Below are 20882 nucleotides of genomic sequence, written 5' to 3'. Positions count from 1 at the left end.
ATTATATTAATTATATTCATTAAGGGGCAATCATTTCAAATGATGTGTGGGAAAATGTTTTTAATGTAAATCAAATTTAGCTACTGGGATGACCGAAATATGCTACAACATTTTGATAAATTAAAAAAAAAGAATTTTTTGAATCGTCAGACTATATTCACTTTTTTATGTAATGCTGGGAACTTGATGAATGTAGTTCTCTTAATGACTGCTGCTGATAACAAAAAATTCATAATTAGCAGAACATAACCTGCTTGTGGTTTTGCCCCCATTTGTGCATAAATAATATGGAAGCATTTAAAGCACTTTTAGAAAGGACTGCACTGACAGATGCAATTACGCATTTTGCACATATAGTGCAACAAGCGACCTATGTGGGAAGAATGTCCATTCTTCGCCATTGTATTTTGTGCACAATAGTCAGAAGTTCTGAGAGAAGACAATTCAGACATGGAACAGCCATATTAACAGGTGTGGCGCTGAGTGATTCATGTGGGCCATTTACAGTTTTCACAGGAGCAAACCTAAGAACAGCCTATATAACATTAAAAACAGTAACCTCTCATTTGCATATCTATACTAAAGCGTAGGCCATTTCGACACCTTCTTGTCTATGTGAAACAGTATGCGCCTCTACAAACTGGATTAGCTTTTCCTCAACACGGCACCCAATCAGCAAGGCTCTGTGGGCGACTTCTAAGAGATGTGACACTGTAGATGTGGCGCATTCACAAACAGTTTCTAGAACAGTCAGAAACGCGAGTTCACGGAGGAATCGTGGACAATACATCTTATTTAAGGAAATCGTGCTATTCTCCTTCTATTTCATTGTATTCCTATAGCAAAACATGTCTGTTTTGGATGTTCTCTCGACTTTTCTTTATCTCCCTCCATTTCCCTCTCTCTCTCTCTCTCTGTGATATTCAGTGCGTGGGTTGAGGCAGCTCACTCTCTCTCAGAATAGCACTGCAGTAGTTCAGACTTGTATAGAAGGAGAGAAGGAGAAACAGAATGATAGATAGGATGAATAGACCTTCTTTACCCCTCTAAAGCCGCTCTTCTCTTTCGAAAGACAAATAGTTTGCCCTTTTCTTTCATACCCCTGTGACACTCTGGGTTATTCGAGGACGTGACTACATCATGTCCTAAAGTAGTGTGTGCATAACATTCTCTCATATTAAAAATTTATATTTATAAAATGCCTTGGTCTTGATTAAAAGTTAAAGAGCTATCAAATGAATGCAATGGGAAGTGAAACAGGCACTTAGTGCCCATCAAGGACCATGTTTAGTTCTGTAGATCTAGAGGAATGAGATGAGTAATTATCACAGGACAGAATGAGAGACACTAAGGCTTCTGTCATGGTCCCAAAATGAGCATAAATTCTGCTTGGTGCCTCAGCAAATTTCACTTACGCCAATTTGCAAAAGAAAACCAGTTTTTCTTTATATGAGCTGGAAAAATGATCATAAAAAAATATTTGAGGTGAACGTACAGTCATTTAAATGACCACGGGATCTGCAGGTCTTGCTAACTAAAGGTTCACCTCATTACTGAACTCTATTCGACTTCTGCAACTCTGTTTGGCAGGGCCTTGGCCCCTTTTTTTGTTAGTTTAAACTAAACAAACTAGGAGGCTTTGTGTACAAAATAATTCACAAAGATAAAATGACCACAGATTTGACTTTAGTAGCCTATTTTGTGCTTTTCACCTATATTTTAATAGTTGCTACCTATTGTGTAGGCCCCAAAAAACTCCTGTGATTCTGTCAACATAACAAAACATAATGTAACATAAAGAAGGACCAAACGTCATACCTGTAGAGAGACACACCGAATGAAAAGTCCTCTGCGCAACCCACCAAACAAATAGGACTTTTGTTGCTCTCGCTACAGTCATATTCCCCAATAATAACAACAGGTTTTGCTATTTTTCTGATAGCTGAAGGTGAAACTGTCGAATATCGACGTGTCTCTTGCGGATTGTGGAGCTGTAATTCGCACGAGGGTGAGTAGGTGGACATGACAACCAGCGCGAGAGCAATGAATGGCCGTCTGCGTAGGCGTGAATGCATGTTTGCACGAAAGGGTGATGTGGAGCCACCTTACACTTACATATGTGCGAACATCTTCCTCCGGTCGCTTGCAATTGATTGAAAACATAAAATATGACATGAGCATGTCGAACATTTGTTTTGTTTTTGTTTGTTTTGTTTTTTCCCCCCAGCGCAAATCACGAAACTTCGATAAGGGACACCAAACATATGCGCGTGACCGATTGATCAGGCAATTAGATGACATGTAGTTCAACTTGAGCGACTTACCTGTACTGAATTCTGTTGATCCTCACGACAGCGCCAGTCTCGCATCTTATTCAACCCTGAGCGACGATGATGGCTGAGAAATTATTTCCACAAACTGTTGCAGCACTCCTCTATTGATGATAGTCTCGTCTTTTGGTAACAAAACAACAGTTATAGTCACTAATTTCTTTCAAGGATTTTCTCTCACCTACCCCGGTTGTTTCCATGTTCGTAGGTACTATAGATAAAGTATCGATTTTATTTTTTTACCTGTAGCCTAAGTAACAAATCGTGCACAACTTGTTTGCGTGTTAACGTGAAAGTATTCCAGGTGAGATAACCTTTGCCTAAGTCGCTCATATATATTTAATAACGCTCAAAATAACGTGCTGCAGCGATGCCATGCATTTTTTCCCTCTGTGTTGCTCCTTAACGTTGCCGTTAATCGACGCCGCCTGCAAAGTGTGCACACAAGAACATTCCGACCCTGTCACGAAACACCGGTGGAATGAGGCGGGTGTTCTCACAGAGGTCCGCTGCGCTGAATAGTGCGTTTATTGGTTTCGCGAGACGGCGTTGATGAGGGTTTGATTCCCGACCAATTCAAGTGTTTCGTTTCTCAAACTACCTTCTCATCCTTGCCACGATTATGGCTGGCTAAGCAATATGGTGTGTGTGTGTGTATGTGTGTTGAGGGGAGACACACTGATCGGTTGCCATGGCAACGATGTCATTTTGTTTGTGACTCTAATAATCTTGATTCCCTAAAGAATACAAGAACGGGTTGCAGAAAAACAGTAAAGCATCGAAATAAAGACATATAGCGTCTGCTAAATGTGGTAGTGACGGATTTAGCAAAGAAAATGCAAATTTGAAGAAAAAAAAAAAACAAAAAAAAAACCCTGCATGATGACACAGCCATATCCTATTCTTTGCCACAGCCTATGGTAAAAGCTTAACCTTTACATAATACTTCGTATGTATATATTATATATATATATATATATATATATATATATATATATATATATATAAAGATGCAATGATTTAATAAATACTGCACGTTGGTAAATGATGTAAAAGATTTTCATTCATTCAAACTGTTAATCTGATTCCCGCATGCATAAGCTATACTAATCGGCTAACTTTGTATTAATTATCTACAAGAAGTCCTTAGTTAACTAAGATTACTAATCAAGGCAAATGCATGATTAAATCGGCAATAAATCTTTCTTTAATTAATCTGCATCTAATCTAGTGTCTATAAATGAGTTCGGGGTGATAATCACACATCTCTCCCGGCGCCTCCAGCTAAACGACAGCCGTCAATCGCCATTTCAGCACCATGGAGAGCGATGCATCGTTCATGATGCTCACCGCACAGCACACAATCCACGGAGGGCATGCAATATTAACTACTGGGTGCAGTTCATTTGTTTTTCTTGACTGATTCTCACAGGTTAAAAGGGCGAGCTGTTTTGTAGACTAGTTTAGGCCCTTATCTAGTGTGCGCAACAAACCTTTATTTATTTTTTAATAAACATTTTTTTTTGTTTTTCGATTGTTGTATAGGCCTATTCGAACTCATATCTTCCCCCTCATCAGCTTTCCTTTCTACAGACAGCAATTAGCCGGTGTGCACTTAGCTATTCCTATACAGGTGGGTGGGCCGCTGTTTCGGCCGCTCAGATGCAACCTGCGACGAGAACCGATCATCCGTTCATAACCCGCGCAAATTACAGCCCGCAATGCGCTCTCTGAACATGGGGGGAGAAAACCTGAGTATGACATAAAATGTTTCAAGAGGCGAAATACACGGAATAGCTTGTTTTTAACAACCTGAACGTCTCCGTCATTAGAAGCAAATATTGCTGTGCTAGGTGAACGCAGCCCGAATGTCACTGAGGTATAGCCACCATTTTGTAGAATATGTACAATTCTCCAAAAACAATTACATCGTGAATTGAACATCCTGCAATTATTTTCCAACACGCAATGTCAAAGATAAGTTTATCACACAGTTTCAATTGTTCAACACGCACACACTCAAGGAAAGAAGAAATATTCTATAGCAAATAAAATAATGAACCAAATTGCTCCCTAAAATTCCTTTATTTCTTATTAATTTAAATAACTTAAATGGCCACAAAATGCCCTATTGTGTATCCACAAGCTTCGAAACATTGGCAAACTGTTTCAGCAAGCACATCCTGCCCAAAGTTCATATCACTTTGTTAGAGAGGATCTTTGGGAACTGAAGGCCCCGTATATTGTAACAATGGGCAACAACAATACCAGAGAAGATTCCTTAACAGCCTTTTGATTGAGAGACCAGTACAGCCAGAGGAAAATGTAGATATAACAAGGGGTAAATGTTCTTATTAAAGGGATAGTTTACCCAAAAATGAAATTCATCATTTACACACCCTCAAGTTATTTCAAACCTGTATGAATTTCTTTCTTGGGCTGAAGACAATAAGATATTTTGAAGAATGTCTGAAACTAAACAGTTGACGAACCCCCATTGACTTCCATAGTATTTTTTTTTTTTTTTTTTCTCCATACTATGGAAGTCAATGGGGTGCATCAACTGTTTGATTACCCATATTCTTCAAGATATCTTCTTTTGTGTTCAACAGAAGAACGAAATTCATACAGGTGTGAAACAACTCGAGGGTGTGTAAGTGATAACAGAATCTTTGGGCGAACTATCCCTTTAACAAATACAGCAACCAAACAACTCTCTTTCAAAGATGAGACACCGATTGAACTCATTTCATGATTCACTATTTTCCCCCGCTGCTGGTCTAAAGGCTTTAAGGATTCTCTCTCAAGCATCAGTGTCGGGTAAATGCAGCCGTTCACTTAAAAATGGAAAAAGGCCTTTTTAAAAGTGAACTACAAAATAGAAAAGAACAGACAAATTGAGTAAAAATTGGAAACAATACAAATAATACCACACAAATATGCACTCACAAAAAAAAAAAAAAAAAAAATATTAAAAAAAAATTATGTTTAATATTTAGACCACATTTGAACCCCCTCTCTGTTATTCCTTATCTTGCATCTCTTTCACCACAAACACACACACAACGATCATATTCTGTGCAATGTACTACTAATTTTCATTAAACCTCTGAAAAAGCCTCATCTGACACTTAACGGGTTCAGTCCAAATGCAACAGGACAGAATTACATTAGCTGTTCCATCACACCTGCTATCTAAATACGTTACAAATTCTGTGCTGACAGTACACACCAAAATCCTGCTGATGGTCATAATGCTAGAGGCCACAAATTAATTTTGCCCAAAAACTTTTACTACCGTTTTCATAATCTGAACAACTGTAAAACTTTTGACAGATGAAAACCCTTTGTGTCAGTGAAACAGAGAATTGCCACAAGGACAGTTCAAGTCCTGAGAGTAAGTTGAAAGAGACAACAGAACAAAAACGAGAGGAGTGTTCTGGTAGGAGCATGGCAAAATGAATGTGCTATCCTAAAACGGTAAGACAGGTAAGGAGGTGAAAAGGTGGTCTGCACACTTCAATATTTATATGTACACAAAAAGATTCACTCTCTTTTATAGCCGCCTCAGAGCTCGTTTTTTATCTGTTTTCTTCTTTGCAATTATATTAGTATTGCTACTGCTTGTGCCGCTGGAGCTGCCGTTTGAGTTGTTGATGCCAGCAGCCATTGTTGCCAAACCAGCCCCGGCTACACGTTTGTTTGGGTCTCCTGCATGTTTCTTGGGTTGGGGTCCATCAGCAGGCTCCTGAGGGGCCCCTGAAGTGCCTCCCATAGCGTGGATCTCTGTTAGAAGATGAGCACGGGATGCATACTCCTTATAGTCCTCCAAAAGTAACCTCCCAGCCTCTTCGTTCAAAGCCGACTCTGGGTTCGGATGGATCAGTAGGCACTTGATGGTCTATGACAGAAACAAAGAATTAGAAGGGTGTGTTACATAATGCATACCCATACAATGCAGTACTGAACAAAGGGTCCTACTTTTAGAAGTTCAAAAAGTCTCGATATTATGAAGATCTGACAACAAAATTCCTGTTTCCATGGCCACATCTAGCCTTGGCTAAAATTGTGGTCAATGTGGTACAATACAGCTACTCTTGAAATATCAATACTCTTTATACATTTACATCCGACCATGAGATTCAAGGTCTGTTACAACCACATCAAACAAACCAAACTATAGGGGAGATTCAATGTCAAAATACATTTAAAATAAATACAATGGGATGTCTGCTATAAACTGAAATAAGGTTTATAATAGCACCATATAAATGATTTCTCATTTTTCAAACGTTTGAGCACATTAGAATGATTTCTGAAGAATCATGCGACACTGAAGATGAGTAAAATTACTGTTTTGATGATCAAATAAATGCAGTTACGATGAGCATAACATTTAAAAAAAACTTAAAGGAATAGTTTACCCAAAAATGAAAATTATGTCATCATTTACTCAAATGGTTCTAAACCTGTATGAATTCATTTCTTCTGTTGAACACAAAAGATGATATTTTAAAGAATGTTGGTAACAGACAGTTGACAGTAGCCATTGACTTCCATAGTATTTTTTTTTTCCTACTATGGAAGTCAATGGCTATCGTCAACCGTCTGGTAACCAACATTCTTCAAAATATCTTCTTTGTTCAACAGAAGAAACACATACAGGTTTGGAACAACTTGAGGGTGAGAAAAATAACAAAACTTTCGCTTTTGGGTGAATTATCCCTTAAATTACCAAAAACTTTAACTGTGGCAGAGACCATGCGCATTTTCATCACCCAATTGGTAATACCAAAGTCCCTTTAAGACAAGTCATTTCACTCGGCAGCCATCTTTGAAATGCCTCTCGGGCATCCAGGGCATCATGCAGCTCCAAAGCGGTTTGCCAAGCTTTCAATTAAATTTCATATTTTAAATCACCAATGAAATCTGACAACTGTCTCGAATCATGACTAAAAAAAAAAAAAAAAAAAAAAAACTATTTTAATCCTGGATCAAGCTAATGCGCATGTGCAGACCTAAATGCACGTCTCTTGTGCCTCATTTCGGAGGCGTGCGTCTGACCATTTCTATAGAAACCGGTGCTTCTAACGGCCGCTGCAGTGACGCGATGACTTTACCAGTTGACGATTGGCTCTTATTTAGAAGGTGAGACTTATTCCGCCATATTGCGCGTTACACTTTCTCCCATTCAAAACAATACGAGTGACACGTCTTGTGATATTCCTTAGTCTTTGGTAATACCAAAAGGCCAGTTGTTCTAAAGTAATCTGATTGGATTTCGGCCATTGGATTGGATCAAATCTTGAAAATGGGCTGTTTAAAAGGAAAAAGGGATTCTGAAATCAGATTAGATCACAGAATCCAATCCTAGTTTTAATCTGGTTCAAACCTTCAGTTTGTGTTGTTCAAAACTTGTCAGTAGGATTTGGATAACTTTGATCAAAAAAAAAAAAAAAAAAAAAAAAAAAAAAACAGGATTATCCTGATCCCAACAGGGATTTCAAGGTGGATTCCAGGAGGAAAATGTAAACTTTAAAACTGGTCATAAAAATACAACATTTATATCATGTAATATACATACACATTTTTTATTTTGCTCGATTAGTTTAACTGTTAAATAAATTAGAAGTAGACATTAACCTACATATTTAGCCTTTCGGTAACCTACTGTAAAGTAAAAAAAGAGATTTTGGTGCCATAAAACGATCCTCAAACAGCTGTAAATATCCAACAAAAATATTATATTTAATTCAAAACCCATATTCTCTCTCTATCATCATGTCCCTTTAGGGGCTCCGTAGAGCACTGGTAATCTAGATTTGGTCATCTAGAAAAGTGTGTAACCTGATCATGGTGATCCAATCCAATTTTTCTTTGAAAAACCAGCACAAAAGTAAGATGGATTACCTGATCCTGGATAACAAAACATGGGATTTCCAAATCCAGATCATTCTGATCCAGATTAAAAACTTTTTGAACAACTGGCCCCAAATGTTAAGACAGGTATAATTATGGCATAGTTTTTTTTTTTTTAGCAGTTTAGTCTAGGTTTAAAAGGGACAGTAAGAGTAAAATGGCACTTACTAGCAATACATGTCTCAGGCCTAACTCTGCCTTCCAGTCTCTCTTCAGCACATTGACACAGATCTCACCCTTGTGCCCAACATTAGGATGAAAGATCTTTGTGAGGAAATAGCCTCTAGGAGGTGCAGCAGGAAAATCCTTCCCAAGGACCAAACGCATCCTGAACACCCCACCTGCATAGGGAGTTCCTTCTGTTGTGCAAAAATGGAAAAACAAAACGTAAGTATGAAATGTAGGCCATGTCCCTTTTAAAAATGAGAGAAAAATGCACTTTTTACCTGGTCCCTCAATGGCAGTATGCAGTTCTGTGATGTCCTCCTCACTAGGGTAGATTTTGATCCCCTCCGGAGGGTCTGCTGCCAAGGCAGAAACCTCTTTATACACGAGTCTCAACACTTGAGGCGGCAAGTTCTCCACGTTTGAATTCTACAAGAAAACGAAATGAAAAACAGAAAATGAACGTCACAAATACAGCTACAAATCGACATTTTCAGGTAAACCTGCACACGTTCATGACAAAAAAGACAGCTTAAATTAGTACGTGTCATTTCAAAAATACCTTGTTGCTGAAAATAACAGAGTTAAATGACCTAATACTAGTACTTTAGAGAATAGCACATGATAAGTGAAATTTAGTTAACAGCAGTTTGACATTAGTACAATATAATCTGTTTTATTAACTCCAGACAGTGATAATGGTATAAATTAAAGCCTAAAATCGACAAGAAATATAATATAATATATTATATATATATAAAAATCAAGTTTCAGTTGTACATTAAGTCAAAGCTTGTAACGTCTGGTAATGAACTGCTTAAAAGTAATGAGAATAAACAGAAAAGCTATTTTCTTATATTAACCAAACAGTTTAAAGCATCACTCATCGGCGCACAGTTTAAACGTACCATTTCCAGCTGTTTTAGGGTTTTCTAATAGCCTCAAATGAGAAAGCCCAGCAAACTACACCTCAACCAGCGACTAGACTGATCCGGTGATCTACAACTAGATTGACGGAAACCACCTATAACGAATCTAAAAGTTGCAATCAATCACGATTGCAAAATATATTAAGACGGCTATAGAATATACAAATTATCAAAACCAGATTTTCACTATAATGTCGGTCGGTTTGCTAGTGTTGCTACCAAACCAGGCTAAGCTAACGGTTGGCTTGCTAAGTAATGCAGATGCCTAGCTATTCTCCAGAGATTTCCCTTGTGAAACTGCTATCCGATGTTGTCCTCAGAAGAAATCTGCCATGTAAAGGTTTTAAAGTCCAATGTGTTGTCAGTTTCGTCTCTGATAAAGTTGATTTGTTCGATAGCTAACTGTCACAGACGGCTACTGTAGCCTGTTACCAGCTAGCAGTCTTTGACACAGGAACAAAAATACAATTCGTCTAAGAAGCAGTTCGAAAGAGGTTTAACCAATCAGAACGTGAGAAAGATTGCACGTGCTCAACCATCGAATTCATCTAACCAATCAGAAGCTTGTGTTGAACTGACGTAGTAGCCCTTGGAGACCTCAGGGACCAGAGAAAGTTGAGAATGCGAAAAATGCTCTTTGGTAATAGGTGCGTTTGAATAACTCGTGCCCTCCCAAAGGCAGGGACTAACGTGGTTTCGATTGATAATCCAATGAAAGACTTTAGAGTCACTCTGCAGAAATGTTGTATGTTAACCTAAATCATTTGTAAATCTAACCTGTTATGATGAGCCATCTATTGTAGTTATAAGTAACTTGAGTTGTGAATCACATGGTAATTAAGATTTAAACGGGATAGTACTTTGGTACAACCCATCCAAAAAAGAAAATGTAAATGTAAAACTAAATGTAAAAGATATTCATATAAATGTTTTACAGTGTTTTCCTTTTTTAATTTTTTTCCATTCTTTTTTTTATTTATTTTTTTACAGTTTTTAATTTACATGCTAAAAGATTAGTTTAAACAATTTTTCCCCTTAATCAGTCATTTAGCTCATCATTATAACTGATTTAATTAATCTTGCTAAATGAGTGACTGAGAAAACCCACAAAACAGACCTTAAAAATGCTTGCAGTACTACTTAATGACCGCTAGAGAGCAAACCAATCCTAAAGCTATATTAACAAACAAAATATAAACAATATTTCAAATAAAAAGAAATTATGGTTCAATAGTAAACAGAAGAAATATGTAAGAAACTAATAATCCTAAAAATGAAAGAAGCGAGAAAAAGAGAAAAAAGAAAAGAGGGTAAATAAACAAAGAAACAAATATATTAAGGAAGAATATTAAACATGGCACAAATTCTGGATTTTTTTAATGCTTTCTTGTTAACAGAAGTTGAAATTGTATTTAAATACATCTTCAATTCTTGTTTGAAAAAGTTAAAGTGGGGTTTACTTTTCATATATTTACATTTATGGATATAAAACTTTACAACAAATTAAAGAAGGTTTATACAAAAACTTGCATTAAGTATATTCTTGTCTTTAACATTAAACCCAAAAAGAATGTGTCTTTATGATAAAGAAAAGTTACAAAAAAACATTATGGACAATCAGAGCATCAATATTATTCCAGAAAAACCAAGTAAAGGGACATTCCCAAAACAAATGATGAACAGTTTCAGAAGAGGCTTCACAAAAAGAGCAGGATGTCCCAATGTCACTTCTACATTTCTGTAAAAAGTACTTAACTGGATAAAATCTTTGAATAATTTTATAGGATATTTCTTTCCTAAAGCTACGCTTCATTTTTGAAGTTTTTTATTTTATTTATTTTTTTATTTTATTTTACAAGACAAATATAAGACATGTAATACATAGAGCATATAAACAATGAGTAACAACCATAACTAAAATACAAAAAGAGAATGTATACAAAAAATAAAAATAATAAAGAAAAGTATTAAGACAAAAAGTCGTTTTTGAAGTTTTGCGCTCATTTAAAGGTATAGTGCACCAAAAAAATTCAAATTCTGTCATCATTTACTCCCCCTCAAGTTGTTCCAAACCTGTATGAGTTTCTTTCTTCTGATGAACACAAGAAGATATTTGGAAGAAAGTTTGTAACCAGGCTGCTTTTGGGCACCATTGACTTTCATAGTAGGAACAAAATACTATGGAAGTCAATGATGCCCCAGAACTGTTCAGTTTCCCATAATCTTTAAAATATCTTCCTTTATGTTCATCAGAAGAAAGAAATGTATACAGGTTTGGAACAACTTGAGGGGGAGTAAATGATGACAGAATTTTCATTTTTGGGTGAACTATCCCTTTAAGTTTGTACATTGTGTTTACAACAAATAAGGCATGACATTTTACAAAATATAACTTGTTTAAATTATGCAGCAACAAAGAAAATGTAAAATTACAAAGGACACTATCATAAAAAGGTGCTGCTTCAGTTATCAATTAATATTATATTTAATAACAAACTGCTTTTAGTTTTACATTGATACAGTGCACTATTACAGTATTGATAAAATAGAAAAGAAATTTGGTTTGGAGCAAGACCATTTAATTTTATATACTATATAGAACTTCCTAAATAATAGTAAAATTTATATATGCATTTCCTTATTCTATCCCATTTCTATTGAAATAAATAATTTCACTTATCAAAGGATGATTTTTTAAATGAAAACAGCGCCCCCTGTGGAGAGCACATGACTCTTCCATGACCGCACGGGGCGTTACCTCATCTCAACAACAAAACAACTTCCGGCTGTTCCTCACGGACAAGAAACAGATAGCGTCCTCTTTTCAGAGATTATTGTATGTTTAGTTATTAACAGGGTGGGTGTAATGGAACAGTAAAGATTAGTTTCACGGTACGTCTCGATAGCAGTAGTTTTACCGTGGATAAATCATTGCACTGCGGATCTGTCTTCCATAAGGTATGATGATGTATTCAGTCATGTGCTGTTAGCTCGCGTGAACGCGAGTACATAATGTGTTCTTGGGCGTATTTAAATGTTAATCGACGGGCTGAATGTACTTGTAATGGCAGGGTGAGCATGAGCGAGGGCGAGGTGTTTCATGAGAAACAGAGATTGGAGCTGTGCGCCATCCATGCCTTGAACAACGTGCTCCAGGAGAGAGTTTTCACCAAGGAGACAGCAGATGACATCTGCAAACGGTGAGCGGCGCGTTTCAGCTCTGCCCTCTTCACATCAGAAATCAAAATGTACAATTCTTCTTTATGGAGTATTGCAGTATTGTATAAATAAGAATATAAATACAAATTAATTAGATTATACTTTTATCCCTGCACAATTCATATGACCTGGTAATCTTTAAAGTCCCCCTGAAATCAAGTTTTTTTAGCTTGTAGTATGAATATGTTAGCCATAAAGTTATGAATAAGCTGGTGTGTTCCAAAACAATGACAAAATTCACATTTAGGAGATATAAGCATTCAAAACTTAAGTCTTTCACTTCCGCTAAAATGGATCACGGATTTTCATGACATCACTTCGCACTTCAGCGGCTCATCAAATCTTCTGTCCAATCAAATGCTCTTTAGAATCTAAAGTCCCGCCCCCTCCTACACTATCAACAGACACTGAAGCTGCGGCTGAAATCAGTCATTTGCTCACACATTTACTAGTTTCTACATGGTGAATGGCACATAGTGCACTATATAGAGAATAGAGAACAATTCAAACAGTGTAAATATGCTTTCCTTTGACGCGAATGAAGTCCGTTTTCACGTCAGTGTCACATGAACCGCCGCAACGTGAGCACAGTCTATTCCTGTGTATAAGCAATATAAAGGACATTATGAGGAGAAATGGTTAGAGATTAGAAGGAAACAGAGTTTTACAGAGTCTAACGGCTCTGGCCGAGCTGTAACATAAACAAAATGCTATTGGCTATTTAAAAAAAGGCACAGGGCTGTTCGATATATCTCCCTGTCTTCCTGTTTCAGTTGAAATTACGTCAACACATTGAATAATGCTGCGCGTTCCAACACTCTTCTGTGTGCCTTTAACTAAAACAACTTCCCCTTGCAATGACTCTCTGATGACGTATTTACTGGTGCGAGGGCGGGAACACCTGTCACTCACATGACATTACAGCAAAATCCTATAATTTCCTGATGGACAAAATCAAGTCCCGCCCCACATTTTTTCATGTTCGAGGAGCCGTCTTCTCTAAGACCTTAGGCACCAGAGAAAAAAAGAGCTCAGCCATCTTTAGAATTTTGTCTTTGAACTTACGTTTTTGCGGTGGCTCTGTATATTTATGTCGAAGAGTAATTAGCTGAAGTGGATTTACATATTGTAGAGTCACGAAGGTAATCATGAGCATTGTAATGCCAGCGGTTCATTCATAAATCTTTAAGATCTTACCTTCATGCTGTGGAAATACAAACCGAAAGACAGAACACAATGAGTGCGGTGGTGAAAAAGTTACATAATCACAATAGTGAAGAAAAGATTTTGTTTCATGCCGAATTTAATGTCTCTTCTCAGTATTGTGCTATGTTCTCAAAGTCGAAGTTGTCTGATTTGTTTCTTGCAGACTTGCCCCACAATGTGTGATGAACCCACACCGCTCAGTGTTGGGCACAGGAAACTATGATGTCAATGTCATCATGGCAGCTTTGCAGAGTCGAGGGCTCGCTGCAGTTTGGTGGGACAAACGCAAGTGAGTGTGACTTTGTTAATCATGAGCTTCGTGATGATCATAAAAGGTGCATTAACATTTTTCCATTTCCGTCACACACTGTAGGTCAGTACAGAATTTGTGCCTGGACAAAATTCAAGGCTTCATTTTGAATGTCCCATCGAGGGTGTCATTGGGATTTGTGTCTCTCCCACTGAGACGCAGACACTGGCTGGCAGTACGGGAGGTCAACGGACAGTTCTATAACCTAGACTCTAAATTAAAGGGGCCTAGCTGTATAGGCGGAGAAACAGAACTCAGGTGAGACTTCTACTAAGAATGAGTTTTTTCTACAACTTCTAAAATTACTTAAAGGGTTAGTTCACCCAAAATGTCATTTATTACTCACCCTCATGTCGTTCTACACCCGTAAGGCCTTCATTCATCTTCGGAACACAAATTAAGATATTTTTGATAAAATCCGATGGCTCAGTGAGGCCTGCATTCAAAGCAATGACATTTCCTCTCTCAAGATCCATAAAGGTGCTAAAAACGTATTTAAAACAGTTCATGGGATTTCAGTGGTTCTATCTTAATATTATAAAGCGACGAGAATACTTTTTGTGCACCAAAAAAACAAAATAATGACTTTTCAACAATATAGTGATGGGCCGATTTCAAAACAGTGCTTCGGAGCTTTGCGAAATGAATCAGTGTCTCGGAGCACCAAAGTCATGTGATTTCAGCAGTTCAGAATCACTGATTCAATTCGCAAAGCTGCGAAGCAGTGTTTTGAAATCAGCCATCACTATATTGTTGAAAAGTCGTTATTTACTTTTTTTGGTGCACAAAAAGTATTCTCGTCGCTTTATAATATTAAGATAGAACCACTGAACTCAAATGAAGATTTTAAATATTTTTTTAGTACCTTTATGGATCTTGAGAGAGGAAATATCATTGCTTTGAATGCAGGCCTCACTGAGCCACCAGATTTAATCAAAAAATATCTTAAAGGTGCCATCAAATGGAAAATTGAATTTACCTTGGCATAGTTAAATAACAAGAGTTCAGTACATGGAAAAGACATACGTTGAGTTTCAAACACCACTGTTTCCTCTTTCTTATGTAAATCTCATTTGTTTAAAAGACCTCCGAAGAACAGGCGAATCTCAACATAACACCGACTGTTACGTAACAGTCGTGATCATTAATATGTACGGCCCCAATATTTGCATATGCCAGCCCATGTTCAAGGCATTAGACAAGGGCAGCCAGTATTAACGTCTGGATGTGCACAGCTGAATCATCAGACTAGGTAAGCAAGCAAGAACAATAGCGAAAAATGGCAGATGGAGCAATAACTGACATGATCCATGATTACATGATATTTTTAGTGATATTTGTAAATTGTCTTTCTAAATGTTTCGTTAGCATGTTGTTAATGTACTGTTAAATGTGGTTAAAGTTACCATTGTTTATTACTGTATTCATGGAGACAAGAGAGCCGTCGCTATTTTCATTTTTAAACACTTGCAGTCTGTATAATTCATAAACACAACTTCATTCTTTATAAATCTCTCCAACAGTGTAGCATTAGCCATTAGCCACGGAGCACTATCAAACTCATTCAGAATCAAATGTAAACATCCAAATAAATACTATACTCACATGATCCGACACATGCATGCAGCATACATGACAAACAACTTGTAAAGATCCATTTTGAGGTTATATTAGCTGTGTGAACTTTGTTTATGCTGTTTAAGGCAGTCGTGAGCTCAGGGGGTGGGGAGCATGAGAATTAAAGGGGTCGCAGCCTGAATCTGTGCATTTCTAATTATGCCCCAAAATAGGCAGTTAAAAAAATTTATTAAAAAAAATCTATGTGGTATTTTGAGCTGAAACTTCACAGACATATTCAGGGGACACCTTAGACTTATATTACATCTTGTAAAAAAACGTTCGATGGCACCTTTAATTTGTGTTCCGAAGATGAACAAAGGTCTTACGGGTGTTGAATGACATGAGGGTGAGAAATAAATGACATCATTTTCATTTTTGGGTGAACTAACCCTTTAATAAATAAAAAGTACAAATTTATTGATATTATGCACTAATGTTTTCATGCAGATGTTTTACATCTACCAGGTGTGTACACAATGTTAACTGAGTAAATAAGACCCATGTATTTCCAGATGTCACTGATAATCAGTGCATGGTTGCCTAGACACAATTATAACGACACAGGTAATTCAATAAGAAAAAAAGCAGGACTGTAATGGCAGGTGTTTGGTAATGTCACAGGACACAACAGACATACAGTCAAGCCGGATCACATTGTCTCTCAGACCCCATTTACCCTTGTATTTATCGCAGTGATCATCATCTAAGGCAACATTCACGCTGTCAGTTTTTGGGATTGACAAATGCATTTACCTACAGGTGTTTGTCTCGAAATGCCCCGTTCAAACAGCAACTTACAGTAGAGTCTTGAATACTGTTTGTATGAACGTCCAACGGTAGTTCATATTCTTTTACCAGTAACCATAGGGACAGTGACCGAAGTAATATCAAATATTGCAATGCCCATTAAACTGAAAAATCGTAACATTTTTCACACAACAAGAGTCGAATCGTGAGTTCATCTTCATCAAATCTTTGTTAACCGACTGTAGCTTTTATATCTGTGTGGAGAGCGGAGCATTTGAGTCGCGTAACACAAAACTGATGGGAGCCACTCTGGTAGAGAACAGTGACTGTATCTAAAACCTTCAGATGACACACGGCTCATATCTCCATTGCTGTAAGCTACCGAAAGCTAATCCACACACAGTAGACACGCATTTGTGCAATGCAGAGCCTCTCTCTCACACTGTATGATGCGACAAACAACTAGTTGTCCAGTTCCGTTCTGTTCCGTTCCGTTCATACAGCGAGGGTTTTTCCCGAGAATGCCGATGTGAGTCCTGAAAATTTATGGGTGTGAGTTCGGTAATAGAATGCGGTAGTCACTCCCTAAATAACCGAACTGTGTGTGAATGAAACATTATTAAAGTGTTAGTTCACCCAAAAATGAAAATTATGTCATTAATGACTCACCCTCATGTCGTTTCAAACCCGTAAGACCTCCGTTCATCTTCGGAACACAGTTTAAGATATTTTAGATTTAGTCTGAGAGCTCTCTGTCCCTCCATTGAAAGTGTTTGTACGGTAGACTGTCCATGTCCAGAAAGGTAATAAAAACATCATCAATGTAGTCCATGTGACATCAGTGAGTTAGTTAGAAGTTTTTGAAGCATCGAAAATACATTTTGGTCCAAAAATAACAAAAACTACGACTTAATTCAGCATTGTCTTCTCTTTCGGAATCCTTTCCATTGAATTGATTCCATTGAATCCTTTTATCTGTCGGCGTTGGTAATGCACTTTTACGTCGTTGTTCGTTGCGGAACTTTTATTATGCCACAGTCGCTGCTTCCACTTTTTCCGGTCTTGCATATATGGGGTAACGCAGCGCTGTTTATCATATTAGATATGTTTTTGGTGTTTCCATGGTTTCTACCAAATAAAACTGGAAATCGAGGGTAACGCAGTTATGATGTCATTGATAGGTGACGTGTCCTGGTTAAAATTGCTTATTTCTCTGGATTTAAACATTCTTGGAAACATTTGGGATAATGTAGGTACACAAGTCAACAAAATATGTAACATTGTTCTAGTGGTTTTTGGATATTTTAATCCAAAAATCCTACTGTACATATTGTGCCTTTAACTGGTTGCATATGTCAAGATTTATTGCATGACTCAGGCAGAGAAAAGCTGTTGCTATCAAACATTGTTTACTTAATCATCGAGTCAATGTAATGGTGAAGGGATCGATCAAATAGGCCAATTGATGGAAGGTGTGTGAAGAAATTTCATGCTCCCTAGTAAAAGTATTTTTTAATTTGATACATGGTGTTGCTGCTATATTTTGTAGTTTATTTTGATACACTTAAAATTGAGGTATTTGGTATTTTATTTTAAAATACATACATTTTGTCAGGGAGTGAATTTGCACGTTGACTCTGCGCATCGCCAGTGAAAATCGCTTGGTTATGAACGCGAAAATCGTCTCGGAAAAAAGCTGGTGATAAGTGCGTTGCGATATTCGTCTCGGTGTGTACAGGACTGAAAACTTAAACTGCGATAAAAATCAATTCAAATTATTTCAAAATAATTAAATAAAACAAACTAATGAAAATCACAACAGCGAAATTACTGAAATTTAAACTAAAATGAAAACTGAAAATATAAAAATAAAGGCTGATTCAGAATATTAATAAAAAACTGTAAATGGTCATACAATGTACTAAAAACGGAAAAGTTTTTCCCTTTGCTTTTTTTCCTTTACAGAGGACAACATTGTCAAAATGATCGCCGTTTCCACAGATGTGCAAAAACGACTAAAATTGTTGTATTGCCCTGTCAGGCCAGTAGTTGTTGATGTCACATTGTACTGAAACTATGCGCCTATAGACTGAACAAGTTATACACATGCGGATGACATTGTTTTCACAAATTCATTTTTTTTTAAATAGTTTTTTCTGTTTACACAGACAATAACGGTATCTTTTTCAAAAACTTGGACTTTGAAACCTGTTTTCAGTTTCAGGCCCCCAAAATGCCGTTGTTGTGTAAATGAACGGCCAAACACAAAAGAAGTTGTCGAAACAGCGTCTTGTAAATGGTCCTTCAGATGGACTTCTGAGTTAGTCATTTTAATGATTATTTTAAAAAGACAATCTCAAAAGAATAATTTGTTTGTGAATTGGACTGCAAGGGCTGTGCTAAATGTCTTTGATTCACTAAAAAACAACCGCTCATAAAAGTAATTTGTTCATGAATTACGTACAGCTTGGAAGACATATATTTTTACCCAGCCTTACTTTATAGACCCTGATAAGTACAAACTGAAATGCCTTACTGCTTAAAGGTGCCGTAGAATGGAAAATTTAATTGACCTTTGCGTAGTTAAATAACAAAAGTTCAGTACATGGAAATGACATACAGTGAGTCTAAAACTCCATTGTTTCATCCTCCTTATGTAAATCTCATTTGATTAAAAGACCTCTGAAGAACAGGCGAATCTCAACATAACACCGACTGTTACATAACACCTTAGACTTACATTACATCTTCTGAAAATGCGTTCTACGGCACCTTTAAGCTAAAGTGATTTTATGGATATTGATATTAGAAATGTAGGCTACTCTTTTTAACTGGTTTTAAAAAATGGCAGACACTTGTATATAATTATTAGTAAATGAATCCCAATAAAAATTGATCTTTGTTCTCATTGATTCTTCATTCTTCTTCCTCCCAGGTCATTTCTCATTGAACAGCTTTCTCAGGATGTTGCAGAGATGCTGCTTGTTGTTCAAAAGGAAGTAGATGACGATGGGACGTGGCTGAAACCAGATGACACCAAGAAGTGATTTAACCGAACATTCGCGCTCTCTCTTTCTCTCTTTCAATGTGGAGTCATCGTGAAAAAGAAACACTGGAGTGATGAACAGCTTTATGGAGAGCAGCACTACAGGAAGATGGCAGATTCACTCACAGACACTCACACACAAAGGGAAGTCCGAGAGAATGATCTAGTGTTTAAAGCGACGTGTTTTCTCATATGAAGGAGCCGTTTATCTGAAGTCACACTGACTGTGTGCATGTGGGGAGACACTACTATAGCTGTGCAGCCACGTCACTATTCTCTTTCTCTCTCTCTTTCTTTCTTTCTTTCTCTCTCCTCTCAGGAACTACCATCTCTCACTTTATCTTTATCTATGCACTCCACTGCTGAAGTAGATCAAAGATTTGTGTGTCTTTGTTACAACTATGCACAGAAATGGTACTCTAGAGTTCAAATATGTATCATTCATTGCCTTTTAGACGTCAGTGTACATCTTACTATGCATAAACAAAAGAGATAAGAGATTGTAGCTCTATCTCACGTTCACGTCTTTACTCTTTCAAGCTCTATTGCAAACTGCCTCATTTACATCGACTCAGTGAACCAACAAATGGAGGGAAACTGAATACATTTGATTTGTGTTATTTATTTGAATTTTATTGAATTTCTACCTTGACTGTTTTTGCTCATGTAGTGCTTGTGGTAGTGTAGGAAATTGAAAGAGCTGTTTGAAATTGTCATTACGGCTACAAACACTTTTGTTTTGTCCGAGCTGACGCTTTTGTCTGATTACTAATGTTTGTTGATTAATGTCGATTCTGTTATTCTGTCATAAATAATATTTAATCAAGTCAATGATTCAGTCAGTTGAATTTTACAGAAAGGATCACTTTAAGTGCAGTGCAGGGTCTGAATTTAACCACAATTTAGGGCAAATAGGCCCCAAAAAAGTGTCCAAAATTAATAAAATGAATATAAATTAAAAACACATGGAATTTTTAAAATATGTAATATAACTTTTGAGGATTTTTTTTTTCTTGTTCGTTTTTTTTTTTTTTTTCTGTGTGTGTGTGTGGATAATCGTTTTTATAGAAAAAAAAACAAACAAATACTGAAAGTACAGAAAACACTCCAAAGCAGTGATTATATATAATCTGTATAATCTAACACAGGGACTGGATACAATTTTATTTTTTAATATTGTTCATATACATTTTGAATTAGCTCTTATTTTGAGATTTTTAATTAAATTAATTTAAAATTATAATATTTTTAATAGTTTTAGTTTATAATAACAACACTGCTGGCTTTAGAATGTGTTATAGCGCCACAATTATACAATATATTTTATGTTGCTTTTTTTTTATTTGATAATGACTTAATTTTATAGGTAACAGCTATTTCAGTCATTTATT

The 20882-nt window shown here is 36.7% G+C and overlaps 2 protein-coding genes across 2 annotated transcripts; one reads left to right on the top strand and one right to left on the bottom strand.

Moving 5' to 3' along the window:
* Nucleotides 1–4834: 4834 nt before the first annotated feature.
* ube2s (ubiquitin-conjugating enzyme E2S) lies at nt 4835–9777 on the bottom strand. The gene is made up of 4 exons (XM_067393362.1): nt 9323–9777; nt 8696–8843; nt 8418–8608; nt 4835–6231 (listed from the first exon to the last, which is right to left on the bottom strand). Exons 1-4 carry the CDS (start codon nt 9323–9325, stop codon nt 5887–5889), a joined length of 687 nt encoding a protein of 228 aa, XP_067249463.1. The 5' UTR covers nt 9326–9777; the 3' UTR covers nt 4835–5886.
* A 2330-nt stretch (nt 9778–12107) lies between these two features.
* josd2 (Josephin domain containing 2) lies at nt 12108–20494 on the top strand. The gene is made up of 5 exons (XM_067393361.1): nt 12108–12301; nt 12415–12543; nt 13932–14057; nt 14142–14336; nt 19381–20494. The coding sequence occupies exons 2-5, from the start codon at nt 12422–12424 to the stop codon at nt 19490–19492; spliced, it is 555 nt and encodes a 184-aa protein (XP_067249462.1). The 5' UTR covers nt 12108–12301; nt 12415–12421; the 3' UTR covers nt 19493–20494.
* The last annotated feature ends 388 nt before the right edge of the window (nt 20495–20882 follow it).

The sequence above is a fragment of the Chanodichthys erythropterus genome, chromosome 2 (genome assembly GCF_024489055.1).
Source record: "Chanodichthys erythropterus isolate Z2021 chromosome 2, ASM2448905v1, whole genome shotgun sequence".
Taxonomy (NCBI): domain Eukaryota; kingdom Metazoa; phylum Chordata; class Actinopteri; order Cypriniformes; family Xenocyprididae; genus Chanodichthys; species Chanodichthys erythropterus.
The sequence above is the reverse complement of the archived record's forward strand: the minus strand, read 5'-3'. Positions and strand labels throughout refer to the sequence as shown.